We start from the raw sequence: 26,415 nt of genomic DNA, 5'->3' as shown, positions 1-26,415 counted from the left end.
TCTCTTTCCATCACGCATCGCGAGTGACCTAATATTATGTTATGACCTCTTGTAACAAAACTAAGAGAAATTTAAAAAGGTAGTGGTGGAGCTCCTCCTCTCAAACGCTGGAGATGGAGATGGAGATGGAGTTCCTCCTTGTTGCTGCTCAAATGCCGGAGATGGAGCTTTCTCAATCGCTGGAGATGGAGCTCCTCCTCCTTGTTGCTGCTCAGACTCTGGCGATGGAGCTTCAGCTCCTCCTTCCGGTTGCTCATGGAGATGGAGCTTCTTCTTCGCTGTATGGAGATGGAGCTTCGCCGCCTTCTCCGCTCGCGAGCAAATCCGGGGCCGGAGCTTCTTCCTCGCCATAGAAACCTGGCGGCGGAGCTTCTTCTTCCTGGGAGGGAGCCGGTCCTTCCAAAGCATGCGGTGCTTCCACTGGTCCCTCGGCACCACCATCAAACAAAGTTGGCGGGACAGCTTCCTCGTAAGAACTCGAAGAACTTGGAGCCTCCGCGACGCTAGATTCCTCCGATGGTGCTGCTGCTGGCTCCTCGTCGTAGTACGTGCTTGGAGGCGGGGCTTCGAGCTCAAAGTGTGACTCGTAAATCGGTGTAGCAGCCGAAGGAGCCTCCGCCTCGGCCAAGGCAGCCACTGGAGCCGGCGCTGGAGTTTCGACTTCTTCAGACCAGCCGCCGTCTTCTAGAGATGGAGCAAGAGCTTCGGCTGGTTGCTCGGCCGGAGCTTGGACTGGCTCTTCAGCCGGAGCTGGCTCCTCCGCTAGAGCTGGCTCTTCCGCTGGTGCTGCCACCACTGGCGATGGATACGGCTCCTCTGCCGGTCCGAAAGTTGGCGGAGATGGGAAAGGCTGGAAAGGCTCCTCGGCTGGTGTCAAAGTTGGCGAGAATGGAACAGGCTCCTCCGCCGGTAAAACCGGGGCTGGAGCTAGAGTTAGCTCTGGTGCCGGAGCCGCGATTGAAACTGGAAGAGCTGGTGCTGGTGCCGGTGGCTGCTCTGGTGCTGGAGCCGGTGCTTGGACTTGCTGCGGCGCTGGAACTGGTGCTTGCACTGCTTCTGCCTGTTCTGGTGCTGGAACCGGTGCTTGAATTGCTGGTGCTGGTGCTGGAACTGGTACTTGAATTGCTGGTGCTTGAATAGATGGAGTTGACGTTGGCGACGGCGAGCCCGCGGGGACACTTCCTTGAGCTGCTGATAATTCGGGCGCTGGAGCTGGAGCTGGAAGACTCTCGTCCGGAGGCTTGATAAGAGGAGTCGAGTCGACCTTCATCTTTCTGTGCACCCTCACAGGTTGTGTTTGGCAGAGACTCGGTAAGTAGAAACCTGGTAAGGAAAGAGATAAAACTTCAAGCCTTTTTCTCTCAAGTGAAAAGTGTTACCTTCGCCAACGGCGAGACTAACGTAAAGATCGAAAACGTTGTGGCAGCTGATCTGACAGCTCGGGCTGCAGAGCTTGGGAAGAAAAGACTTGTCTAGCAACGCGTCTGGGAACATTCCAACCGTCATTCTGTCGACCCCACACGACTGCATACACTCGCTACTCTCAATCCATTCCACTCTTTTGTCCGACATGACCATGGACGTCTGCAACAAAAATCCAGCTGTGATGAGCTCAAAGCAAGCAGCTACGAAAGACTTATACTTCGCATTTCAGTTCGTTGGTTGCGTTTTGAAGCATGCATCTGGCTCCCGACGACGAGACCGCAAATGCACAATCCTCCGCCGGCAAATCCTCGCACTCCAAGTCACCTGCATTATGAAGAAAAAGATATAATCTCGGGCACTCATTTGCAGCAACTACAACTTACAGCTGACGATGCTACTCATGAAGAGCAGCACCAGCAAGAAAAGTAGCCCCCGCGTCATGATAAGCGGTTTTCCTGCGGTAGAGGAAAACAAAATTTTGTGGCAAACACAGAAAGAACAAGGCGCATACCTTTAGATCAGACACATGAGAAGCTGGAAAACCGAAGGAGACGAAGCGCGCGAGACGTGAAGAGGCGGTAGTTACGACACCTCGGTTTAAAGTGAAAGTTCTTAGGAAGGGTATTGAACCCCCGTCGCTGTAAATTACGTGTACAAAAGAAGAGAAAAACAAAAACGGAAAAAAAAAAAATATTCTAAAGAACCTGCTACAATGTAACTACACACTTCTGTGATCGCATGTCGAATGTTTTGGGACTGCGCCACAAGAGCTTTGAGGAGTGCTTTAAACTTGAATGATCTTTGTCCAAAGGGTGTCCATAACTACCTTGAATGCCAAATACTTCCCGTCACTTGTAAGAACAAATGATACTAAGAACCTCACAAAGAGAGGGGAAGAGATATGCTACCTGAGATTGTTTGGTTCTAGCACACCTCCAATCTTTAAGTTTCTATGCTTCACTGGAAAGGCAATGAATAAGTCAGTACCCTTAAGATCCACATTTCTTGCTCTTATAATCGCAATCGAAAAAATGTGTATAGAAATAACCACTGCAAAAGTGAGTGGGAGAAACCAATTACAACAAAAGGTACCTCAATCTACAAGCGTTGCATCATATCATAACTCAAGCCGGCTCGGTTGACCGAAATACGAGCCTTCATGTTTTGGCGACTCACTCTTAAACAACGGAGTGCTTGGCACTGAAGTGCTGTTGGTGTCACCAGGCCAATCGTTCCACTCCTTTTTGCCAAAGAAGTCGCCTTCGTTCTTGGCTTCGCTGTGAGCAGGAGAGCTTATGTTTATCGATCCCAAGTCCAAAGAGTCTCTTTCTGATCGGGTTTTAACCGCTAAAGGCTGAAGGAAAGACGCCTGTGTTATGATGACACCAAATCAGAATAACAAGTTATAGAGTACCTGGAAAGAGGAAGATGGAGAGTCGGTCCCTAGACCCCACACATCCTCGTTTGGGTTGCCGAACGCGCTAGTCCAAGGAGTTTCTTCGTAGTGATCCGTTGAGTCAAAAGATGGATCTTGATCAAAGCTGCAAAAGAGAACGAGTCGAAACAAAAGTTCATTACCATGAAATCGAAGAGCAAACCTTGAAGAATGGAAGGGCGGCTCGTCTTCGTGCGACTCAAAGCTACAAGACGTATATTAGAAGAAAAACAAAAAGTCAGAAATTTACGTCCTTGCCTGTGATCTGCTTTGGCTGACAAAGGAGAACTTCCAGGAATGCTTCTCTTGGACGGATAACCTTTTGGAGACCACTGTGGGCTATCAACACCACTTTTGATGGAGCTCGTTTCGCTTTCTGCGTGCGGCGAGTCAGCAGGCCCTTTATCAAAGTTTTCCTCCGCGTGAATGGGCTCGGATGCAAAGTCAAAGCCATCAGCAAACATGCTATTCTCGTCCCAGCCAGGATGTGAGGCTGTTCCAGATACAGGTTGCTCGTCCATAATCCCTTGAATCGTGTTGTATCCTGCATGAATTATAAGTAAATATGCGAATGGGAAATAAACAATTGCCAACCTTCGTCATCAAACTTATCCCAGTCCTCATCCCATTCAACGGCATTTTCTTGAAGCCCTGGCTGCCATCCTGTCAATCCACGCGTCAGCATAAGCTATAAATGTCCTGATTGTTTCACTTACCAAATGGAAGCTCAACTTTGGCTGTCCCGCTAACTTGAAGCCCAAGAAGGTTACCACGCTGGACCAACGCCTTCTCAAGTTCATCAAGGTCATTTGCAATACGATCTGCACGAGTCTGTTGGAGAGGGAAAAAAAAATCAGAGCAGGCATAAATAATTCTGTGCGTAACCTGGAGCAGCGCATTTGGATTTCCCCCGCGTTCAATTTCAGCAATCGCACTCCGAAGCTCAGATTTGAGAGTCTGAAGAGACCATTTTTTAGTATGCATATCTTAGGCACAAGCAGACCTGTGTTTCGCGAAAGGCTGCTTCTTCAGACACCAAACGTGAATTCACTTCCAGTGCCTGCTTATACTTCTCTTCATACTTCTTCGCCATGATTTCCTCCTACACACAAAAATCGACGTTCCCAACCAGATAAACAAAGAACTAATAGGACCTCCCACCTCGCGTTTTTCGGCAGCCGCTCTGTCAGTGATCTCCGATAAACGGTTGTCACATTTTCTTTTGAATAACACCTGCATACAGAATGTTACCACAGGAGAAAAAAAAAAAGAAAACTCGACGACGTCCTTACGATTTCCTGTAGCTTGTTACGATAATATTCAAGCTTTTCTTTTGAATCCAAAACTTTCCCCTCACTTTGATTTGGCTGCAAATAACAGAAAGTCAGGTTGCCCCCACGTCTTTATTGATTAATTTACCTTGTCACTGCCATTAAACTCCGCACCCCTGGGTCTGGCTCTAGCATGTCTTCCTGTCTGTTGTCCTTGAAATGCACCTGGCATGCCGAATTGTTCTTGCGGAACAAGTCCTGGAGGCATACCTGGTCCTGTTCGTTTGTGTTAATTCATACTCCAGTACGAAAAGGAAAGAATGAACGTACTTGCATTGCGCTGCCAAGAAGGTTGATTATAGCCTTGTGCAGCAGCAAGATGAGACTGAGGAGTGCCATCGTCAAAATGAAAGCCCGCTGGAAGAACAGGAGGTAAAGGGCGGCCTTCTCGGAGCCGTTCCATCAGATATAAAGCCGTAGAGAATTCCCGAAAAGAAAGCATGCTATCGCCATCTTGATCCGATAGGTCCCAAACCTGCTTCAAGACGTCTGGAGAGAAAGTTAAGAGCCAATGCACGTCTGACAAAATAAAATACCTCTAGGAAGTCTCCAGCTCAAGAAGAGATCCCGTGCTTGTATGCCTGTGATCTTCCCGTCTTTATCTGTGTCAACGTCCGTAAAAACTCGAGAGTAGCGCTGTACATCGTTTGCTGTCATCTTAGGCCATGCAGACCCCATTGGCGGTCTGAAACCGTGCATGACTTTAGGAGGCGGCGCTTGCGGGGACATTCCAGGAGACGGCTGTCTCGGTGTCAACGGAGATGAAGCAACAAAGTTCTGATCAATCGCCGGTCTTGCTGTAGTAGAGCTCACGGAAAACGCGTCGTTGCCAAAGGGACTAAATCCTCCAGAGGCTTTAGCTCCATCGGGAGCTCCAGCTCCAGCCCGCAACCCCGGAGGAGCACCAGGACCTTGCTGGGAAGCAAAGTTGGTGCTCGGGCCATTGTTGACAGAAAAACTTTGATTGGGTATAGCTGAAGTTGTTGGTCTCACTGGGGTTGCCGATGAAAAGAGCTGACCTTGCACACTGCTTGGCCGCCAAGATTCTGCTCCAAGTCCACCGGAAGAACCTGGTCTTGGAACGCTTTGTACTGGAGGTTGCTGTTGATACACCGGTGCCCGAGGAGTTTGCTGAGGCTGTGGTGTAGGAGCAGTGGCAAACGATGGTGTTTGCTGAAGCTGTGGCGTGTTTGCATTGGTAGCAAACGATGGTGCTTGCTGCAGTTGCGTAGGAAACGACGGTGTTTGCTGTGGTTGTGGTAAAGGAGCGCTTGCAAACGATGATGATGGCTGTGACGCGGTAGCACTGGCAAACGATGGTGTTTGCTGTGGTTGTGGCGTGGTAGCACCGGGAAAAGATGGTCCCTGCTGTGGTTGTAGCGTGGTAGCACCGGTATACGATGGTGGCTGTGACGCGCCGCCGCCGGTAAACGATGGTCTTGGTAAAGCACCGGGAGCTGGCTGTGCGACGCTAAACGATGCATTTTGTTGTAGAGAGCCTTGAAGTGGTGGAGGTGGCGGTCCACTGCTAAACGAAGTCCTACCAGGTTGAACAGTAACTTGCGTCGTTGAAACTGGAAGAGGTGGTGGTGCCTGTTGTCCAGGAACTGGGATTTGCGACTGCTGGCCCGCGGGGAGCTGAATTTTTGGAGATGGAATCTTGAGCGACGCCGGCCCGACGAGCGCCGCTCTCATGATCTCCGGCGTCAGCTCTCGTCCAGACTGAGCAACCGTGACGAGCTTCAAGGCGTTATAAAACTCTGGTCGCGAGAGAAACCCGGTATGGCCATTGTCCGCAGCATGCCAAATCTACAAAGAGCAAAAGAAAGAATAAAAACAAGGAAAATACATCGCTATTTACATTACCTTGGCAAGAACAGGCTGAGGCAAATTCGATCCCTTGAAGAAGTGGATTGCCTCGGCGCCACTCACCTTCCCATCCCGATCCACATCGGCCTGCTGGAAGAAGAAATCGAAAGCTGCTGGATCCGCCATTTCGCATTGCACAGCGACGCGAAATTCCCGTCCGGCACACAAACCTCTCGCCGCCTCCTACACCGGCATTGCGCAGCGCCGGATCTGCGCCAGCGCCTATCGATCGATCGAGCAGCACTTCAACCCTAATCCTCAGCAAGAGAAAAAGCATATACCTCAAGGGGAAAAAGAATATACCTCGAGAGAAAGTCGCCGGCTCGAGACCCGCGGGAAAGTGGGTAAAACTGTGATTTTGATCCGACGGCTGGGAATGCGATTTTACAGGATCAACGGTCCGGGATCATCTATATGCCTGGTCCGTGAAGTTTTTCTCTTTCCGTGAATGCTTTCGACTTTTACTAGCAATATGCTCCACGGAATGCAGCTAGTGGAGGAGCTCTCTCTGTCTCTTCGTCTAGGGTTTTGGCCACGATCGAGGCGCTGGAATCTCGAGCGCGAGGTAAGCACGGCCGCGCCGCTAGGAGCTCCTGTCAGCTCGAAATCGGGAGAGTGAGATTCTGCGGTAATCTCCACCTCGTCATTCCGAAATTCTCCATTCCAATGGCGTCTGGATCGGCCAGGAGTGAGAATCACAGCCAGGGATTAGGGGCAAGGGCCTAGGAGGTAGCGCAGGAGGAAGAGGAGGAGCAAGATGGATTGCAACTGCATCATCGAGCCGCAGTGGTCGTCCGATGACATCCACATCCGGTACCAGTACATCGCGGATTTCTTCATTGCGCTCGCCTACTTCTCCATTCCGATCGAGCTCATCTACTTCGTCAAGAAATCCGCCTTGTTTCCATACCGCTGGGTGCTCGTACAGTTTGGTGCCTTCATCGTCCTGTGTGGAGCTACGCATTTCATCAGCCTCTGGACGCTGGGCTCTCACTCGAGAACAATGGCGACCGTGATGACAGTCGCGAAAATTCTCACAGCGGTGGTTTCGTGCGCCACAGCGCTCATGCTCGTCCATATCATCCCCGACTTGCTCAGCGTCAAGACCCGCGAGCTCTTCCTCAAGAACAAGGCGGACGAGCTGGACAGGGAGATGGGGATCATCCGGACGCAGGAAGAGGCTGGCCGGCACGTAAGAATGCTCACGCAGGAGATCCGGAGCACGCTAGACAGGCACACCATTCTCAACTCCACGCTGGTCGAGCTCGGGAAGGCTTTGGCTCTGGAAGAATGCACGCTGTGGATGCCGACTAGAAACGGTCTCGAGCTTCAGCTCACACACTCGCTTCGCCAGCTGAGCAAGGCCAACGTTGGGATCGTGCCGATACACCACCCAACGCTGCGACAGGTTTTCAGCAGCAATCGCGCGGTGGTCATTCCGTCCAGCAGCCCTGTGGCCATGACAAGAACACACGCTGGGAAATACATTTCTGGAGATGCTGTTGCTGTGCGCGTGCCGCTCTTGCGCATGGTGAACTTTCCAATCGTCGACTGGCCCGAGCCGGCCAAAGGTCCGTATGCGCTGCTGGTTTTGATATTGCCGTCAGATAGCGCGCGAAGGTGGCGCATTCACGAGCTTGAGCTTGTGGAAGTCGTCGCCGACCAGGCAAGTGGTCTCTTATTTGATTCCTTTTTCTTTACTTTTTCCTCTAAGTTGGTGATTTGCTTTGCAGGTTGCCGTCGCTCTCTCCCACGCGGCAATATTGGAGGAATCCATACGGTCCCGAGACTTGCTAGTGGAGCAAAACATAGCGCTGGACGCTGCTCGACAGGAGGCAGAGACTGCCGTGTCCGCTTGCAACGATTTCCTGGCTGTCATGAATCACGAGATGCGTGTTCCCATGCATACGATCATAACTCTCTCGTCGCTCCTCCAGGACAGCCAGCTCAATGCGGAGCAACGGTCGATGGTGGAGACCATCCTACGCAATAGCAGGCTTTTGGCCAAGCTTATAGACGATGTTTTGGACCTCTCCAAGCTCGAAGATGGCAGCTTCCAACTCGAGATTGCTCCATTCAACCTTCTGTTTCTCTTCCGAGAGGTTTGTCTCCGGTCTCTCTCTTTTTGTTGTTTCAATTTTTAATTGTGTTGTTGTCCAGGTCTACAACCTTGTGAAGCCAATAGCTGCTGTGAAGAAGCTTTACATCACCATGAATTTGGCTGCCGACCTTCCGGAATTTGCTGTTGGAGACGAGAAGCGTCTCTTGCAGATCGTTCTATTCATCATAGGAAATGCCGTCAAGTTCACGAAGGATGGAAGTATCACTGTGTCCGCTTGCATGGAGAGGCCGGAGTACTCGCGAGATCCTAGAGCACCAGAGTTCCTTCCAACACAGGGCGATTCTCACTTTTACATTAGAATACAAGTAAGCTCTCCACCCACACAAAACTTTTTTCTTAACCGCGGCATCTTTGCAACGGCAGGTAAAGGACACTGGCATTGGCCTACGCTCCCAAGACATCCCCAAGCTCTTCACAAAGTTTGTCCAAGTCAACAAGCGGAGCGGTCCAGGCCTGGGCTTAGCACTATGCAAAAGGTAAAAGCTGCTAGCTTCTTTAGAATAAAGAAAAAGCTTCTCATCACGCTCTTTCCAGGTTTGTAAGCTTGATGGGGGGCCACATCTGGATCGAGAGCGAGGGCCTCGGCAAGGGATCGACCGTGACAATCCTCGTGAAACTCGGAAAGTCAGACAAACCCGATCAGCAACAGCAACTACAACTACAGCAGCAGCAGCAGCAGCACAAACTGCAAGGATCGATGAGCTTGAGCGGACTCAAACTCCTCCTGGTGAGTGAAACTGGCGGCAACGTCATGACCAGAGGAGTGATGCTCCGACTGGGCTGCGACGTTACCGAGGCCATGTCCATCCAGCAGTGCTTGCAACTCGTCCGCCATCCTCCGGGGCCGCGGTTCAGAGTAGCAGTGCTCGACTTGTCATCGAGCCCGCCTTGGCAGCAGCAGGAGAGCTTGGATCTCCTGGCGGAGCTCCAGGAGGTCCCGATCAACGAGAGGCCACTGCTGGTGGCGCTTACCACCGACGCGGACGCGAGCGCGAGAGAGCATCTTCTCAAGCTGGGATTTGTGGCGGTGCTCTACAGGCCGCTGTCGCTGGACAAGATGAGGAGCGTCCTTTGGGACATCGTCGATAGATTCTCGATCTAAAAGGTGGTAGAGTTGTGGATGTTCATGGGAGAATTGGCTCTCTCAGAACTCTCATGGTTTTCTCAAATGTAAATACAACGATGATGGATAAGAGCTATGATCAAGATCATGATAGAAAGAAGTGGATATTTGTTAAGATTGAGAGGAAAAAAATGGAACGCGAGGTTCCTTCCAAAAGCTAACAACAGTGTCCGCTGCTAGCGAAGATCGAATCGAGAGCTCTCTCTCCTGGAAGTTTGGGAGAGATCACGAGGGAAGACCACCAATTTGGATCGAAGAAGGACTCGTCCACCGCTGCGAGATTCCTCGCCAGAGCATCGAGGTGGCCAGCGTCGATGATCTCTCGGACAGTGCTAGCACGGCGATTGAGTTGGCGATGGAGGTGGTCTCGTCGCTCAAACTCGTGTTCTTGGTGCTTGGAACAGTCTTCTTCTAGCTCCATCTTGGGAAGAAGGAGATGGAAGTTCTCGGCGGCCCAATCCTCGTGGAAAGCGGTGGTGATGCCGCTGCTGGTACTGCTGTTGCTGCTGCTCGCTTTGTTGGTTTTGGTGTCAGGAGTGATCGCGGAAGAACTGGAAGTGTGAGAACTTCGTCGATCTTGATGATCTTCTAGAACGTCGCTGGCACTGGCAGGCTGTGGTTTTGCTCTTCCCGATCGCGTTTTGCGAGGTGGATCGTCGCTCTTGGCGTTGATCGCTGCCTCCGGTTTCTTCACCGCCTCCATGGCTCTCTGCAAGCTCTCCGCCATGGGCGATGCCTTCGTGGAAGTCGGAAAAGGCGAGAGATTTTTCTTCTTGAGCTTTGTGTTCCAGTGATTCTTTATGTCGTTGTCCGTTCTACCGGGGAGCTCAGCGGCAATCACCGACCATCTACAAAGGAGAAAGAAAGAAAAAGATTGATCAGTTCGAATTCTCGATCAATCAATCCCAAATCCTCTCAAATCAAACAAGAAGAGACGTTTCAGGCAAATGGAAGCATGAAATCCCGAGCAAGAAGAGATGGGAGTACCTGCTGCCAATGCTGGCATGGAGATCGCAAATGCGCTTCTCTTCCTCGGGAGTGAAACTCCCGCGCTTGATATCCGGCCGGAGGTAATTCACCCATCGCAGCCGGCAGCTCTTCCCACAGCGGTTCAAGCCTGCGATCCACGAAACCCGAGCTCGATTAGCACGCATTGCATCGGACTCCACCGAAATTTCGAGCTTTCTTGCGACCATCGCGCGGCCCGAGCGTGGAATCCCTCCCTTCCAAGAATCCAAGAACTCACCGGCTTTGCCAGGCAGAGTGATCCAGTTGCCTCCCGTGCCATGGCGCTGGATGTAATCTCGCAGCCGGACATCCTCGTCGGGAGACCACGGCCCCTTCTTCACAGCTGCTTTGTCGCAGCAAGGAGTCCGACCCATCGCTGGAGCGAGAGAGCTGCTGCGCCGCCACCGATTGCCGTGTGCGAAGTGATCGCTCGCTCGATCGATCGATCGATCGATAATCGCACCTACATTCTTCCTCGCAGTGAGAAGATCCTGCGATGTGACCTACAGAGAAAAATATTTGGGCTCTGTTTAGCCGTCTCATTAGCCGTCCGATCACGTCCCTATCCAACGGCGTACGTGGGTCACAAGGATCCTGCTTGTGTCGGTTTGCTAGCATCTGCGCCGTCAGCACAAAGAATGGAGGGCTTGGATTGCGCGAGCCGGCCGAAGGCCAAAAGCATTTATGCAAAAGGGGGGCGTGTACTAAAATTTTACCACTTTCATTTGGTCACGTGAATAAGTCTGACCCCCCTTTTGAAAGAATTGGTTCATTAAAAGTATGGGAGTTTTCCATACATGGTTTAGATGTTGAAGGAATGAACGTGGTAAGAGCATAAAGACTGGTGAATATTATGCTTGAGAATATCTGACCTCAAATCTAGAGAAAAGAAGCTGATCCAAAGGTGATCAAAAGCTTAACAACATCATTGTATTTGCAGACATTTAAATCATCTTATAGTGTTTAGCTTTAGAGGATGAGGATAATATGATGTGTCGTATGTTTTATTATATTTTATTCTTTATCTAGATATCTATTGGAATCAAATTATGATTAAATTTGCATGACGCTAAGACTGAACGTTTTTTATCTAAGGCATGAGCATACATGAGCATGTTACATATCAGCACCACATATAAATTCTTGGTGTGCTTAGCTAGTAATTAGATGTGGAGTATGATATCTGGGAGAAGGAAGAACTTGCTCATTTTGACTATAGCACTACAAGCACAGTTCTCAATCACATGAGATCACTACCTGTGTCACCATTCACCTTGAATTTCTTGGGTGAGGTGCCCAGCTCAATCTCCATAATGTAGGCGCCACTGATCAAGGCCATTGGCAACTAATAATCAAGCTTTGGCTGATAATCAAACTTGGTAGGTGTGATCTTTTTACTGGAACTCACTAGGGGCTCTAACTTTTCTGCAGTGGACAATGTTGCACAATTGCTTCAAATGGGCAGTATGGAACCACTCTAATGGAATAGTTCTTTCCATCAACACATTCTTGTGCAGAATTTCCACCAGAGCATATTTTAGGTGTGAGAATTTTTATTTGCATTTTTGTTTCACATAATATTATAATCCTATGCAAAATGTTATTATGATATTGGTATGGGGCATGGCGCTCTTTCTCTCTCTCACACACACACATATGTGCAGATTTCCTACTTGAGCTATTAGAATCAAATGCTGCACACTAACTGTGGCAATGCCAAATTCGGAGGTACGCAGTCAGGGATGTAGTCTTACCTAATTCTTGAGCACAATAACAATATTGAAAGCAAAACACAAGATTTCACCATTCTAAGAAAGGAGCCTGGATATTCTAGGATATTTTATCATCCAACAGTTTTTATTCATTTAGATTAATCTTGTGTTTATAATTTTTAAACTGTCCTAAACACTTATAGTATATTCTAGTTTATTTTAATGGTTGATATATAATAAGATTAATCATGTACTCATAAATTATAAACATGAATATAATTAAAAACTTCCAAATGATCAATTTTATTAATAATTATAAACACTACTATTAAGCAAACAAAATTGCTATATGCATTGGGTAGAAAATTATTTATGATTTGAGTCATAAACAATTACATTGAATACATAATAAAACAGAAACCTAATAATTTATCCAAATTAATCTGTATGATCATAAATAATAATCATTATATATTATCAAATCTTCTAAACATTGATTACCTTTTGCACCAGGTTTTGTACTCCATATGATTGATGTTTATAATAAAGAACTTATAAGTTAATTAAAATAAATCCACATTATTGGTTGATTAAGAGATTAAAGAACTATAGGCTTGATGACACTATAGGCAATTTCCATTATTGCCTCCTTGCAAAAAGGAGCTCTGTCAATTGATAGCAAAGATGAGCTATTTATCACCATGTCTATATCCATGTTTTGCAAGAACTTAACACACTTGACACACATGTGGTTCTTTAGGGCATTAAAGAATTTCTATCTCCTATATGATTGTATTATTGGTGAAAAATTTGCCATAGTATATTCTTCTAAAACTCCATCATGTTGGAAAAAATGCAAAAGCTACATATTCATGTGACCCAATATATCAAGAGCCACTTTGGTGCTAGTATAAATAGTTCGATCCAGAGTTATGAATGCATCTAGAGATGTTCTTGTCCTAACAATCCTGAAAACAGATGAAGGTGGTCATGAAACATTATCAAGGTATGTATAGAGCTCAAACTTTGAAATAGTTTATCAGTTGTGAACAATTATTTACCACCACCTCTAGAACATTTATAACCTAAAAGTTGGTTCTAAGTTAAAACTTATATTGGCATCACTAAAGCCAAATGGTAAACTAAATGTCTTTAACCAACCAATAGAGTTATTGGCATCACTAGAGTCAAATAGGAAACTAAATATATTAACCCCTATAACCAATCAATAGAATCAGAGTTAATACTCCTCTGATTCCCAACCAATAGAGTCAATATTATTCAAATTTAAACTCTAGACTTCTTAAGGAGTCAACCAACTCAATACTACTTAAATCAAAATACTCTTAACCCCAAGTATTCTAACTCTTTTAACCAATAGGAAAAAGGGTGTACTTTACTTATAAGTTCTTTTGCTCTAAACTCTTATGGATCATATTTCAAGTCATTTTTTTTAATTGCTTACAAGCATAATAAGTGGGGAAAGTGATTTGACATCATTCTCCTTGCTTACTTATAAGTACAATAGGTGTGAAGATTGATTTAAGGCAGGCATTAGGCCTTACAAAATAAAAATTCAATTTCTTATTCTTTAGCTAGTTTAATGTTAAAGTTTTTTATATAGCTAAAAACAAAATTATTAAAACTTTTAAAGATTAAATAATTGATCTCTAGATTAGTTATTTATTCTTATATACAGTTTTCTTTAAAAATTACACTGACTGAAAAGGTGAATCTTCAAATGGAATTATAGAATACATAAAAACTTAAATAACCTTAAATGATTTAATTCATATGGATTTTTTCTTATTATATATTAAAAAAATAAGTCATATACTTATTTAAGAGAAAATATTTATATAGATATTTAGAATAATAAAAATTTTAAAAATATTATACTATTTTATAAGAGTATTTGTTCACAAAAGAAAAGGTCATTTAATTTTATTATAGGTTAGATGCTTGGATATTATTGTGTTATTATATGTATTTTAAATATATACAATAGTAAAATATTTGTAATCAAATTTGACAAAATTGCAACTATAATATGCTTTTAAACTTAGTTCAAATTTAAAAAATCATTTTTAAAAGAGATTATAAAACATTATACATTAAAGTCAAATATTGAATAAATTCTAGTAATTCTTAGTTATTTAAAATATTAATTTACTAAATATTTTGTTTTATTTTATTATTATTATTTGTTTTCTGATATATTATTTTATTCATTTGAAGTAGTATACTAATTTCTCAAATCTTTTAGCAAAACTAAACCCTTATAAATTCCATGATAATTTTTATATTATTGATGAATTATAGCATGCCTGTACTTTATAATATTACACTTAGTTTTAAAGCTTCAAATAATTCATAATTAATTATGTATTATTTCTTAATAAAATTATATATTAAAAACTTAATATTTGTAAAAACCTGAAGAATTTTCGTATTTCTCCATATCTAATTATTTTGTAAAATCTTTTTAGAATTATAACATTTCATAAGCCAGCAAAGAAAAGCTAAAAAAAAATTTCATTTATTATTATTTATTTAAAAATGGTTTAAATAGAGATAGTGTTTATTTTATTACCTTTTAAATGGAACTAGCAAGACGTTAAGTTTAATAATTAAACAGATCATTTAAGAAGTTTGTTAAAGAAGAGAAATTTTAGTGATTTTATGTTCATATTCATTAAAATAAATCATGGAAAATGTTTACAACTAGATTTTGATAAATTTATTATCTTAATATCTTGTAAAATGAAATGTAATTTCTTATACTATTGATATTAAACACATATTTCAATGTAATTTTAACCATTTTTTCTTGGCTTTATTTGAATATAATTTAGACTTTGATATGAAATGTTCAGATTCATAGACAACCACCAAGGCCACAACTTTTTCACACTGACAACACAATTAATATAGCAACTCAAGTTTTAGAATAACAATCCCTCTAACATCAATGTGATGACTAGATGAAAAATATTGTCCTTTTTGGAATTTACACAAACACCATCAGTCCCCAAGTGCTAATTCAATTTGAAAATCTATGATGACCTCACCACCTACCAATTGAAAAATCTTAGTCACCTATAAACTAAGGCAAAAAAGGATGTTAAAGATTGATGATAAAACATAGATACTATTTGAAACCTTTGCTACCACATGATATTTGCTTTTGCTCCACATGCTATGAAAAAGTTTACAACATAAAGCATGTGGTGAAAAAATGTCTAACCTATGCTCCATGCCAACCATGGTCCTTGAAGTGTAGATTTAATTGAGTGATTACTGATCATGATCACACTATAGCTGAGATTGTAGATTACTATAAATTCTTTCTCCTTCACATTCCAGAATTTTGCAATTGAACTAGGGATTGAGTATTTTTGCCTAGTAGATATGTTAAGGTGGCTAAAATAAATTACCAATCTAGGCAATAGGAGTGGATATATTTTTAAAAAATATATTATATATTTTTATATTGTGAGGGCCAAGTGTACGGCTACGATGCCATATACTAATATTAGCGTAGTGGGATTTTGGTAACTGTCGGATTAGTTTCAATCCAGACCACTCACTTCTGTATTGATATGAACATTTTCTGTATTCCCTTTCCATATTCCAAACACTCACATTGGTGGAGGTGAGAGGCACTTTTGATTGTCTTTAGGAAGTGCTTGGATTTAGGATTTTGGTTTAGATCTAATTTTTGCATTGTTTAGATCTAACTTTTTCCATTTCCTTTCTTTTGTTCTTTCTTTTCAGGATTTTGGTTTAAATCTAGCTTTTTGCATTGTCTAGATCTACCATTTCCTTCTAGTTTTTTGTCATTTCTCTTCTTTTGCTCTTTCTTCGTTTGTCTTCATGGCAGATCAGCAATCTCCTCCTTTGACTCTGGAGCAGCAATTGGTACAATTGCTTGATGCTATGCAGTTGCAATTGAACAACCAAACTCAATTGATGGCGGCATGCATGGCACGTGGTACAACTCCTCCTACTCTTGGTGCTAATCCTTGCGTTCAGCCAAAGTTTTTTCGCGGGAATCCTGGGGATGATGTGTACCATTGGTTCGATCACTTCACAGTGATTGCCACATATTATTCTTGGGATGATGCTCAACGTTTGCGTGAGTTTCCCACGTGTCTTCAAGGGATGGCGCAGTGGTACAATGGGTTGAGCGCAGCCACTCATGGGGATTGGAGTGTCCTTCCGGACATTTTCAAACGCACCTTCGGACATACCGATGACTGTGATGATGCCTTCCAACAATTGCATCGTCTTCGCCAAGGGCCATCTGAGTCGATGATGCAATTTGGCATTCGTTTCCAAAGTCTTTTATTTCATGCGAAGCCAAATATGTCGGAGCGGATCAAGCTAGGAATGTTGTGGCTAGCACTTCATCAAGATCTTGTCGGACTTGTGCATGCACTTGCTCCCGCCACCCTTGATGATGCTCTTCACTTGGCACAACGTTATGAGACGTCGCCTCTTCCACTTCTCACTACACGTCCTTCAGCTCCACTTCCTATGGGTGATGGTCCTGTTCCAATGGAGGTTGATGCTGCTGCTACTTGAGTCCAAGGACAAGGGCGAGGACGTGGTCATAGCTGTGATGTTCGTTACTGGGCGTGTGATGAAGTTGGTCATACTTATCGGCATTGTCGGCGTTTTCTGGATTGGCGACCTCCATTTCCTGGCTGGAGACCTTGGCGTCAGCAACGTCCCATTGGTGCTGCTGCCGTGGAAGGTTTGGACACCAAAATGCATCCGGGAAATGAAGAGTCGCGCAAGTAACGGAGGGACCTTGCGCAAATAAGTCAATGACCCTTCTATCTTTCTTTCGGGAGTATTATCAAGGGGTTCACTTGGCACCGGTTCATCTAGTGTTTATGTTCCAAGCTCGTTTTTATAACAAGAGGTTTCATATTATTCTCTTCGTATTGGTTGATACAGGTTTGAGTTTATCTTCTATTGCTCGACCTATTGCCACACGTTACCATTTACACTTGCGTCGTGCGGTGGAACCAATTTTCATTTTTTATGGCAACAACCATACACATGCATGTGCATGGGATAAGGCGGACCTGGTTGTACGTGTGGGCGATCTCGAGCTTGAGTTGCAGTCGTTGCGGGTGGTGTTGAGTCAAGCTTTTGACCTCATTCTTGGTATAGATTGGTTGCAACGCAATCATGCCAAATATAACTTTGAGGCTTCTCCCCCTTCTCTCATACTTCCTTATATTTCATCCATTCCTCTCACTTCCGTACCTCTTCGTCCCTTTACTTCTACTTCTGCTTCCATTACTTTTGTTCCCCCACTATTTCTTCTTATATTTCCATCTTATTCTGCTCTTCCCTTTTTCGATCCCTCCGACGATCTTTGTGTTGCAATGGTTGACCGGCTCATGAAGGAGTATTTTGATCTCTTTGACTTTGACCTATCATCTGGGGCCAAGATTGCCACACGTCATCCGATTCCAACCGGGGATGCTCATCCAATCAAGGTTTTTGTTCGTTGTCGGTCGCCCAAGGAAATCAAGATTTTATGTGCAAACGTCAAGGAGATGTTGGAGAAGGGTGTTATTCAGAAGTTGTGGAATCCTTGGGCATGTGAATCTCATCTTGTGATGAAGCCTAATACGAGTATTCGTTTCTGTATCGACTATCATCCGTTAAAGGAAGTGACGATCCCAGATGTGTACCCTCTTCCTCACACTGCTGATCTCTTGGATCATTTGGGGCGAAGTCGTTGGTTCACCAAGTTAAATCTTGCTTCTGGGTACTGGCAAGTATCGATGGCCGAAGAAAATATTCCAAAGACTGCTTTTCATACACCATTTAGTTTGTATGAGATTTTGGTGATGCCGTTTGGTTTAAACAATGCTTCAGCAACTTTCCAGCAGATGATGGACGAGGTTCTTTGCAATATGCCGGAGGTGACTGTTGACTTCATTGCTAATGTCTTGATCCACTCAGAGGGGACGTAGGAGGAGCACTTTTGTGATGTTTGTAAAGTGTTGGATTGGCTACGTGACGTTGGTTTAAAGCTGAAGCGGTCGAAGTGCATGTTTGGGTCCAAGGACACAACTTATCTTGGGTACCATATTTCTCGTGAGGGTTTGCAAGTTGATCCTGACAAACTTGTGGCTATTCTGAAGTTCCCTACTCCGAAGTGAATGATGTGCAACGCTTCTTAGGCAAGGTGCAGTATCTCGGTTGTTTTATGGATCATCTTTCTGATCGTACTGCACCGTTGCGAGCATTGCTGAAATCATCAACGTCATCTTTCATCTTGTCTCCGGATTGTGAGCGGGCATTCGGGGATTTCAAAGAGCTATTGACAACTCCTCCAGTTTTGGCATATCCTAACTACACTCGACATTTTGTTTTGCACGTGGATGCTTTTGACATTGGTCTTGGAGGTGTGTTAATGCAAGAGAGCTCGAGTGTGCCTGATCACCGCCATCCCATTGTATATATAAGTCATAAATTACAACTAGCAGAGATAAACTACTCCACGACAGAGAAGGAGTGTTTAGCAGCAGTCTAAAAACTTCAAGAAACTTCATGCATATCTACATGGTTCTTGGACGTTACTTGAAGGTGACCATGCTATTATTACTTCATTATTGAAGCGGAAGAACCTAGTTGGTCATACTGTTCAGTGGGCTTTGAAGTTTCAGATATATGTTTATGATTTTGTTCATCGCCCAGGGAGTTCTATGGCTGATGCTAATGCCCTTTCTCGAGCTCCTCTTCCTTCTCCACTCATTTCTCATGTTTCTGATGAACCTATTGTTCCAGCATTTGTGGATTTTCTAGACGAGGATTCTATGCCCTCGACAGTTGCTGTTCTTGACGTTCAGTGTCCACAAGGCGTAGAGCAAGATCTACCTTCTCTTGATGAGGTTTGCGAGGCTAAAAAAATTAAGCCATGAATTTGAAGGCTTCGAGATGGGTTTGAGAATCTTGCATCACTTGCTGATGACTTGCCTTTCCTGCATTTACATTCTCAATATCGCTTTGAAGATGGCCTTCTTTATTTTGTGGGGACGGATCCTGATGATCATTTATGGCTGGTGGTGCCTTCTATCTTTATTCTGCGGTTTCTCCATGCCTACCATGATTCTCCAATTCAAGGTGGGTATATGGGACATTGTTGTCTAACTGAGAAGCTGCGCCGGTCTTTTAATTGGCTGGAGATGCGATGTGATATTATCCGGTATATGCGTAGCTGCGTTTGGTGCCAAGCTCGTAATACTCCCCCTCGTGTTGCGGAAGGACGGTTAGAGTCAATTGCAGTTTCCTGTTCGTTTGAGTTGGTGGCATTTGATCTTATAGGACCTTTTCCACGGTCGACTGCTAACAATGAGTATGTTATTATTGCTTCTGACTACATAACTCGTTGGGTGGAAGTTGGTGCTCTTGCTAGCGCCTCTGCAACTACTGTTGGATACTTCCTCCTCAATCAAGTGGTGCTCCAGTATTCTTGTCCAGAGCGGATTCTTTCGGATAATGGTCCTGCATTTATGGTTGAGGCATTTCATGTCTTGACGTCTCGGTTGGGGATACGCCACACTTTCACGAGTGCTTATCATCCACAATCAAACGGTCTGGTAGAACGGCTCATTCGGACATTTAAAAAGATGATTGCGAAATATGTGAACTTTCAACATTCGGATTGAGATGGTTATTTGCCGTCTCTTCGGTATGCATATGTCACAGGGGTGCAGAGTTCTATTGGTGCTTCACCATATAAACTCCTATATGGTCATGATCCAATATTACCAACGGAGTTGGGTTTACCTTTGCGGTTGCCACGAGCTATCGATGCTAGGTCATGTGATCAGTATTTGACGAGTATTCTTCCACTTGTCCGAACAGAGTCTGTTGAACACTTAGGCTGTGTACAAGTGGGACAACAATGGCGCTACAATTCCCATCATCATCCACTTGCGGAGTACAAAGTGGATGATTTTGTGTTAGTCCGTTTTCCCCATCTTACAATACATGGTTTATCTAAAGGGCTTCTTGCGCAGTAAAAAGGACCGTATCGAGTGTTGCGGCAAGTTGGACCACAAGTTTATAAGGTTCGGCATGATATTTAACAGGCCAATACTCCAGAAATTGTGCATGTGCAGCAACTAAAACTCTTAGTACAAAGGGATTAGGAGGATTTAATACCACCTACAAATCCACCAATGCCTCCTCCTGACGTTCCTCCCGATCCCGGCCCATCTACAAAAGAACCCTAATGGTCTTCCATTATTCCAAGAGGAGGGGATGATGTGAAGGCCAAGTGTACGACTATATTAATATTAGCATAGTGGGATTTTAGTAACCGTCGGATTGGTTTCAATTCGGACCACTCGCTTCTATATATAAACTAGGGTTTTTGGGCTAATTGATATGCACATTTTCTTGTATTCCCTTTCCATATTCCAAACACTCACAATATCAATTTTTCAAGTGACATCCAACCCAAAATTAACCCAAGATGTAATAATAGCATGAGTGAAGCTCAAGAAAGATCACATTACCCAAGATGCCATAAGCAACCTAAGATGCAATAAGAAGGGCATTAAGCAGATCTGAGCTTCATGAAGGGCATTAAGCAGATCAGTGAAGCTCAGGGCATGGACAAAAGACTTGGTGGCAGAATCAAAACAGATTTTACTATAATCCATCAAATGGCTCATGAGATCATCAAAACAGCTTAATATCTTGGTCTCATGCTTCTTGTAAACAGCCAAATGAATATTCAACTATTTTTATTTCTTTCATATTAGTTTTTTTTTTTCTGATCCCAAGGCAATTAACAGTTTTTATGTTCGTATGAGTGCCCATACTCGGGACCTTCAGGAATCATCAGGATAGAACAAAATCATGGTTATATCCTCATTTGGCCGCAGCCGCAGCAGCAGCAGCAGGCTGGGCCGCACCACCCAACAGCGTCGCTTGTTGAGACTCAAGCTCCTGCAGCTGCTGGTCCCTGTCCACCTCAAAAATAAGTGGCACAACCAGCAGCAAAAAGGTTGTGCCTGCAATCCATGCCGCCTTGCCCGTGCTGCGCAGCACTCGGCCTCCAAACACGCAAGTGCTGCTCACTGCGCGCCTCGATTCGGCAATGCCGCTGCTCACTCGGCTCAAAACAGAGCCATCGCCCATCTCCAAAGATCAGAGAGCCCTGAAAGACAAAAGTTCACAGCGTTTCGATCAAGATTTATAGGGTCTCTCTCGAGAGGATTCATTCATTCAAATGGGCATCAGGTCTCCAAGGTGAGGCATCACACCAATGTGGTCAGCCGCAAATTACCCATCAAGAATCTATCATCCTCTGCCCAAACAACAACAAAGACAGCAAAAATGGAGGAAGAGGGCACTCAGTATGAGTAGGAGGTTGTGTAGAATCAAAGGGGGATGTTTCTTCCCCGCTCATCAACCCAAATTCTCTCATCACTGTGCTACCAAAGACGCAAAACGCCGCATACCTGGGCTTGAAGAAAACGCGGCGCCCTCGCTTATAAGTCCATGGCCGCCGCCTCTAGGGTTTAAGCTGGGATATTCGAGTATATTCTCTGCTTAGGGTTTAGCGCGGTTTTGTTAGAATAAACCTCACATTGCCAACATGATGCACTGCTGGTCTAGTGGTAGAATAGTACCCTGCCACGGTACAGACCCGGGTTCGATTCCCGGGCAGTGCAAGCCTTTTTGACAAAATCACTGTTACGTGCAAATTTTTACAAAGGCAGTGTTTAACCTCGTGCAAATTTTTCTTTTCCACTGGGAATTTCATCACTTTCACGGGCCACCATGAAAGCAAGTTCGAGAGGGAAACTTGGTTCTTAAACTTCTAACAACTTTTGGAGCAAACTGAGGTCAAGAGGAATTAGAAAGGGTGTTTAATGTAATCAGGAAGAACTTCGTCTGTTCTCGAAGCTCGTGATCTTGACCGAGCTGGTGGTTTTCGGAGCGAGTGGAAAACCGTTGATCACAAAGAGAGAAAACAGCTTCGAAGCACCTGTTAGCGTCTGAGCGAGATTTTCCCGCTCGAGACGCGATCAGCGGGGCAGAGCATCACGGTGTTGGTCAATCTCTTGTTCACGTTTCTGATCGCGCAGGCGTTTCTATGGCTGCTGTGCCATCTCAAGTATGGAATCTTCCTGCTCTTCGCGGCGCTAGTGACCGTCAGGGCATGTTCTCAAATAAGAAGTCCGGCTGCCATGAATGGGCATATGCCGCCACCATGGCCGTCCCCACGCCCACACCATAATCAGTCCAAGCCTCGCTATAGGCACCCATATGCTGTGAGCAGAATCGTCCACAAACGAGACGTGTGGCATCGGTGTCCAAAGATTTTATATTCTGTGTATGGGCATATGCTCTAAGCTGCATCAAAAGCGAAGCCCACGATCACAATAACAGCCAGCCCATGGTATTCATGCAAGGCTTGTCTAATAGCATAAATACATGTCTTCCTCCACTCTATAGACAGACCATTTTTAGGTTCTAGTTATCTTTGCAAGCAGCACAGTTTAGTCTTCGCAAAGCAAATCCCATGGAAAAGGCAGCAAAGATCACTCTTGTTCTCACACTCACTGTTGCATTTGCATTTGCTTCACTCCGAGTCCATTAATGCTATTGAGATAGCTCCCAACACAAAGTTTGTGCCGGCTTCTTCTCTTCTCTCATACTTCAGGAGCCTGAAAGAGATGGAGTGCATGCCGCACTCTCAATGCTGCCCCAACTCCAAGCCCTGCCCATCAGAGGACCAGGAGTGTAAGATCTGTGCCAAAATTTATCCTGCACTGTGCTTCTGCACGGACAAATCTGGGCTTAACAAGCTGATGCTGTAATCTGGAGGTATGCTTAACTTATCTCGTGTTTCTTTGTTGTTTTCCTTTGTGTGCGGGATTCCCTTTGGGATGTTTGCATTTTTTTATTATTTTTTTGAGTTTCAGAGTCGGGGAAATTTCTGCTTCAATACAGACGTTTATATTTTATATATCTTCCATTCAAAGTTATGTATAAGGCATTTAATCAAGCTCGCTCGCTCTGTTTGGTCTTTGTTGCTACTTCCCTCTTGTAATCACTTGACAACAAGCTTTTCGTCTGGCAGCATCCGGCCTGACTTGATTGTATTGTCATTAGCATCAGTCAAACAAAAAGTACCAGTCTTCACTGATATAGAACGGAGTGCGAGCTGGCTGTGGCTCCAAGTCCTTGACATCCAGATGCAAACCAGTGGGAATTTCATCATTTTCACGCGCCGCAACTCGAAAGTATGTTCGAGAGGGAAGCTTGATCCTCAAACTTCTAGCAACGTTTAGATCATCTATGGTGTAACCATACTTCATTGAACCTTTCACAAAGAACAACGATATATCTATATCATTGTTCTTCGTGAAAGATTTAGGATGATCTATGGTGTAAGGCTGGGTGTTGTCCCCTAAAAGTGCCATTTTTGGATCGCAGCAGTACCTGGAGCTCAGGAGGAATAGTATGAAAAAGGAATAGTTAATATTAAGTCATGAAGAGGTGGTACCCTTTCGTGAGTGTCAATGTCTATAGTTTTGCTTGAAAGAATCAGGAAAATCTTAGTTTTCACTCGATAAAGAAGTTGCAAACCGTTGCCGGATAAAACTGTTCTCCCGACGAGCGAAGCTCGTGAGTGATCTTGACATCCATGAGCCGGTGATTGTCTTTGGAGCGTGTGATCTCGATCGAGCCTTGGACTACATCGCCGTCTTCGATCACGAGTGGAGGCTGGAGAAGGAAAACCTGTCGAGAGAAAAATAACTCTCACTAGCAGTAGCAAAGAGAAACGCTTCAAAGCACCTGTTGGCCCCAGTGTGTTGTGTCAGTGTCACTTGGAGAGGTTGTCAACTCGACTTCCTTGTCCGCTGGATTCGACGCATTCCCCTGGAAAGCCACACTAGTTAGAGAAAAGGAAAAGAGAGAGAGAGCGGGAGAGGTTTCATCATCCGCAAAGAACGAAAGCGGACCCGAAAGTGAACGTCAAACCAGCCGGCAAATCCACAGAGCCTATCGCTTCCAGAAAGTGTAAACGAAAATCGCGACTTCACAGCAGCAATGTCCTGGAGCGTTGCATTGGAGCAATCGATCTCTTTAACAACAACCGGGTCGCCAATCACTTGACCCGGATATAAGTTCGACCATAAGGACGTCTGGAAGTGAAAAAAAACAACTTCGTTTTTAGCTAGGTAGTCTAGAGAAAAAGAGAGACATTTTACCTGTAAGTAGTATTTTTTTTGCTCCTCGTGATATGGCATTGTCAGGGTGCTCATATCAACACCATACGCCTCGTTTAGCTCTTGAGAAAAGTAGCTCCAATCCGCCAGTGATTTCTGATACTCTTGATTCTTTTGCTCTACGAGTTTGGTCTTTATGGGAGCAAACCACATACGAGCATGGCTGGGATACCTGGGCAACAAAAAAAGATTGTGAGTGAGCCAGTGTACAAAAAGGAGACAAATCAAAGACTACATACATCAATCCAGATGGTTTGAGCCAACGATCACGCGCATAAATCACCGAATCAAACATAGATTCACGAACAAGGAAGTAGCCCATCCACTCGGAGATGATCACATCGACTGCTCAGCACGAAAGTCACAAAACAAGCCTGGTATATAGTCGCATCGCATAACACACACACACACACACACACACCGTCTCTTCAGCAAAGAGACGAAGAAACACAAACGAGAAGGAAAGAAAAATGCAAGGGAAAAAGAAACAACACTCACCTTTCTCGGGAATGGAAACATCCTCAATCGACCCCTCGATCACTTCCACAATGTGGCTCACTCCATTCGCGCTCGCCAAGCTCCGCGCGTGGCGAGCCATGTTTGTAGCTTCCACCGCGTACACCTTCTTAGCACCGGCTTGCGCCGACCAAATCGCCAAAATCCCACTCCCAGTCCCCACGTCCAAGACAGTCTGCTCGATCCAAAACCATCGATTGAAACACTAGAATGCGAAGAATAAGAAGAGAGATCTCCTACCTTTCCCTGGAAATGGCGCTTGTTCTTAAACACGGCCGAGTGATAGGCATCCATTCTCACCCGATCCGACAGCATATCCTTCTGGTGATAGAGATACGAGTAGGTGCAGAAGTAATTCGCGAAATCCACAGCCTTGTCGACGGGCGCGCCGCCTCTCACGCTCTCCATCCTCACCGCCACCGCTGCCTGTAAAACCCTAGAAGACATAGACAAAAAATCCAAAACCCTAGACCCAAACCGTACAGACACGTCATCATGCCGTGCTGACACGTCACCGTTAAGACTTGTCGTTGTCAACTCTCAAACAAGCTTGAGAGTTTTTTTATTATTACCAGTAGCGAATTACACAGTACATGTCGTGGCTATCAAAGAAATAACCACTAATGGATCACTTGCAAAGCGAAAAATGCCCAAAATCACATAGTTTTAGCACATAAAGACATTTATTACTCCATTCTTTAGATCAGAAGGTGTGCATCAAGTTGTCCATCTTCTAGGACACACAAATGATTAGCACTGAGTATAAAGAAACACGAATTAAGTCATACCTCCAGATTACAGCATCAGCTTGTTAAGCCCAGATTTGTCTGTGCAGAAGCACAGTGCAGGATAAATTTTGGCACAGATCTTACACTCCTGGTCCTCTGATGGGCAGGGCTTGGAGTCGGGGCAGCATTGAGAGTGCGGCATGCACTCCATCTCTTTCAGGTTCCTGAAGTATGAGAGAAGAGAAGAAGCCGGCACAAACTTTGTGTTGGGAGCTATCTCAATAGCATTGGTGAACTCAAGTGAGGCAAATGAAATTGCAACTATGAGTGTGAGAATAAAAGCAATCTTTGCTGCCTTCTCCATGGGATTTGCTACGCAGGGACTAAACTGTGCTGCTGCAAAGATAGCTACAGAGAGTGGTATGTATATAGAGTGGAGGAAGACATATATTTATACTATTAGCATGAATAACGTGGGCTAGGAGACGTGCAATGTACTTGAGACACGTGCCAAGGCACAGTGGCGGATAAGATACAGTCATATGCCCACATGGACTTAGCTGCTTCAGGGGTATTCCCAGGATGGGCATCTGGCATCGGCCAAAGGGATCGTTGATGCAATGAATGAGAGAACATTGTCTCTTGGAATGAGATTGCTTAGAGCATATTCCCATCCCCAGAATATAGAGTTTTTGGACAGCACACTTAGAGAGATGCCACAGGCGGACTTGGTCTCATAGATGGACGATTCTGCTCACAGCATATGCCCAGGCTGGGAATCTCCATGACCAGATGACCTGGTATCTTATATCACGAGCAAGGCACTAATGTTCCACGTGGGGTATTGTGTCAAACATGACAC

The 26,415-nt window shown here is 44.8% G+C and overlaps 5 protein-coding genes, 1 long non-coding RNA gene and 2 other non-coding genes across 8 annotated transcripts; 2 read left to right on the top strand and 6 right to left on the bottom strand.

The window, feature by feature from the left end:
- Window positions 1-4: 4 nt before the first annotated feature.
- Window positions 5-1,901, bottom strand: LOC9642637 (skin secretory protein xP2). Its single transcript, XM_002973525.2, has 4 exons — window positions 1,809-1,901; window positions 1,643-1,749; window positions 1,380-1,584; window positions 5-1,323 (listed from the first exon to the last, which is right to left on the bottom strand). Exons 1-4 carry the CDS (start codon window positions 1,864-1,866, stop codon window positions 254-256), a joined length of 1,440 nt encoding a protein of 479 aa, XP_002973571.2. The 5' UTR covers window positions 1,867-1,901; the 3' UTR covers window positions 5-253.
- A 538-nt stretch (window positions 1,902-2,439) lies between these two features.
- Window positions 2,440-6,330, bottom strand: LOC112347481 (epidermal growth factor receptor substrate 15-like 1). The gene is made up of 14 exons (XM_024678414.1): window positions 6,058-6,330; window positions 4,728-6,000; window positions 4,462-4,680; window positions 4,280-4,407; window positions 4,153-4,227; window positions 4,022-4,093; window positions 3,864-3,962; window positions 3,746-3,817; window positions 3,577-3,691; window positions 3,455-3,523; window positions 3,119-3,404; window positions 3,024-3,065; window positions 2,840-2,966; window positions 2,440-2,779 (listed from the first exon to the last, which is right to left on the bottom strand). Exons 1-14 carry the CDS (start codon window positions 6,184-6,186, stop codon window positions 2,543-2,545), a joined length of 2,943 nt encoding a protein of 980 aa, XP_024534182.1. The 5' UTR covers window positions 6,187-6,330; the 3' UTR covers window positions 2,440-2,542.
- A 197-nt stretch (window positions 6,331-6,527) lies between these two features.
- LOC9642199 (ethylene receptor) lies at window positions 6,528-9,375 on the top strand. Its single transcript, XM_024678415.1, has 5 exons — window positions 6,528-7,726; window positions 7,794-8,162; window positions 8,221-8,487; window positions 8,546-8,658; window positions 8,717-9,375. The coding sequence occupies exons 1-5, from the start codon at window positions 6,818-6,820 to the stop codon at window positions 9,282-9,284; spliced, it is 2,226 nt and encodes a 741-aa protein (XP_024534183.1). The 5' UTR covers window positions 6,528-6,817; the 3' UTR covers window positions 9,285-9,375.
- A 67-nt stretch (window positions 9,376-9,442) lies between these two features.
- LOC9642198 (transcription factor MYB4) lies at window positions 9,443-10,758 on the bottom strand. The gene is made up of 3 exons (XM_002973524.2): window positions 10,552-10,758; window positions 10,293-10,422; window positions 9,443-10,153 (listed from the first exon to the last, which is right to left on the bottom strand). The coding sequence occupies exons 1-3, from the start codon at window positions 10,685-10,687 to the stop codon at window positions 9,463-9,465; spliced, it is 957 nt and encodes a 318-aa protein (XP_002973570.2). The 5' UTR covers window positions 10,688-10,758; the 3' UTR covers window positions 9,443-9,462.
- A 10,537-nt stretch (window positions 10,759-21,295) lies between these two features.
- LOC112347567 lies at window positions 21,296-21,383 on the bottom strand. Its single transcript, XR_002992817.1, has one exon. It is a non-coding gene; the product is annotated as a small nucleolar RNA Z101 (small nucleolar RNA).
- A 287-nt stretch (window positions 21,384-21,670) lies between these two features.
- Window positions 21,671-21,741, top strand: TRNAG-GCC. The gene has a single exon. It is a non-coding gene; the product is annotated as a tRNA-Gly (tRNA).
- Window positions 21,742-23,540: 1,799 nt separating this feature from the next.
- Window positions 23,541-25,271, bottom strand: LOC9642635 (protein arginine N-methyltransferase PRMT10). The gene is made up of 7 exons (XM_024678635.1): window positions 25,066-25,271; window positions 24,808-25,000; window positions 24,549-24,654; window positions 24,292-24,481; window positions 24,043-24,225; window positions 23,876-23,959; window positions 23,541-23,818 (listed from the first exon to the last, which is right to left on the bottom strand). The coding sequence occupies exons 1-7, from the start codon at window positions 25,231-25,233 to the stop codon at window positions 23,642-23,644; spliced, it is 1,101 nt and encodes a 366-aa protein (XP_024534403.1). The 5' UTR covers window positions 25,234-25,271; the 3' UTR covers window positions 23,541-23,641.
- Window positions 25,272-25,349: 78 nt separating this feature from the next.
- On the bottom strand, window positions 25,350-25,975 carry LOC112347539. The gene is made up of 2 exons (XR_002992793.1): window positions 25,614-25,975; window positions 25,350-25,555 (listed from the first exon to the last, which is right to left on the bottom strand). It is a non-coding gene; the product is annotated as an uncharacterized LOC112347539 (long non-coding RNA).
- Between the last annotated feature and the right edge of the window lie 440 nt (window positions 25,976-26,415).

This window comes from Selaginella moellendorffii, unplaced genomic scaffold (assembly GCF_000143415.4).
Source record: "Selaginella moellendorffii unplaced genomic scaffold, v1.0 SELMOscaffold_22, whole genome shotgun sequence".
NCBI lineage: Eukaryota > Viridiplantae > Streptophyta > Lycopodiopsida > Selaginellales > Selaginellaceae > Selaginella > Selaginella moellendorffii.
The sequence above is the reverse complement of the archived record's forward strand: the minus strand, read 5'-3'. Positions and strand labels throughout refer to the sequence as shown.

Excerpts from the sequence above, each read along its gene's own strand:
- LOC9642637 (XM_002973525.2), bottom strand. The coding sequence starts at position 1,866 with ATGACGCGGGGGCTACTTTTCTTGCTGGTGCTGCTCTTCATGAGTAGC. Across the intron at positions 1,750-1,808 it reads CATGAGTAGCATCGTCAGCT|GTGACTTGGAGTGCGAGGAT; the intron begins GTAAGTTGTAGT and ends TTCATAATGCAG. Across the intron at positions 1,324-1,379 it reads TAGTCTCGCCGTTGGCGAAG|GTTTCTACTTACCGAGTCTC; the intron begins GTAACACTTTTC and ends TTTCCTTACCAG.
- LOC112347481 (XM_024678414.1), bottom strand. The coding sequence starts at position 6,186 with ATGGCGGATCCAGCAGCTTTCGATTTCTTCTTCCAGCAGGCCGATGTG. Across the intron at positions 4,228-4,279 it reads AGTTTAATGGCAGTGACAAG|CCAAATCAAAGTGAGGGGAA; the intron begins GTAAATTAATCA and ends TGTTATTTGCAG. Across the intron at positions 4,094-4,152 it reads GTAACAAGCTACAGGAAATC|GTGTTATTCAAAAGAAAATG; the intron begins GTAAGGACGTCG and ends TTCTGTATGCAG.
- LOC9642199 (XM_024678415.1), top strand. The coding sequence starts at position 6,818 with ATGGATTGCAACTGCATCATCGAGCCGCAGTGGTCGTCCGATGACATC. Across the intron at positions 7,727-7,793 it reads TGGAAGTCGTCGCCGACCAG|GTTGCCGTCGCTCTCTCCCA; the intron begins GCAAGTGGTCTC and ends TTTGCTTTGCAG. Across the intron at positions 8,659-8,716 it reads GGCTTAGCACTATGCAAAAG|GTTTGTAAGCTTGATGGGGG; the intron begins GTAAAAGCTGCT and ends CGCTCTTTCCAG.
- LOC9642198 (XM_002973524.2), bottom strand. The coding sequence starts at position 10,687 with ATGGGTCGGACTCCTTGCTGCGACAAAGCAGCTGTGAAGAAGGGGCCG. Across the intron at positions 10,423-10,551 it reads CACTCTGCCTGGCAAAGCCG|GCTTGAACCGCTGTGGGAAG; the intron begins GTGAGTTCTTGG and ends CGTGGATCGCAG. Across the intron at positions 10,154-10,292 it reads CATGCCAGCATTGGCAGCAG|ATGGTCGGTGATTGCCGCTG; the intron begins GTACTCCCATCT and ends TCTCCTTTGTAG.
- LOC9642635 (XM_024678635.1), bottom strand. The coding sequence starts at position 25,233 with ATGGAGAGCGTGAGAGGCGGCGCGCCCGTCGACAAGGCTGTGGATTTC. Across the intron at positions 24,655-24,807 it reads TGTTTCCATTCCCGAGAAAG|TCGATGTGATCATCTCCGAG; the intron begins GTGAGTGTTGTT and ends CGTGCTGAGCAG. Across the intron at positions 23,960-24,042 it reads GGTTTGACGTTCACTTTCGG|GGGAATGCGTCGAATCCAGC; the intron begins GTCCGCTTTCGT and ends GTGGCTTTCCAG.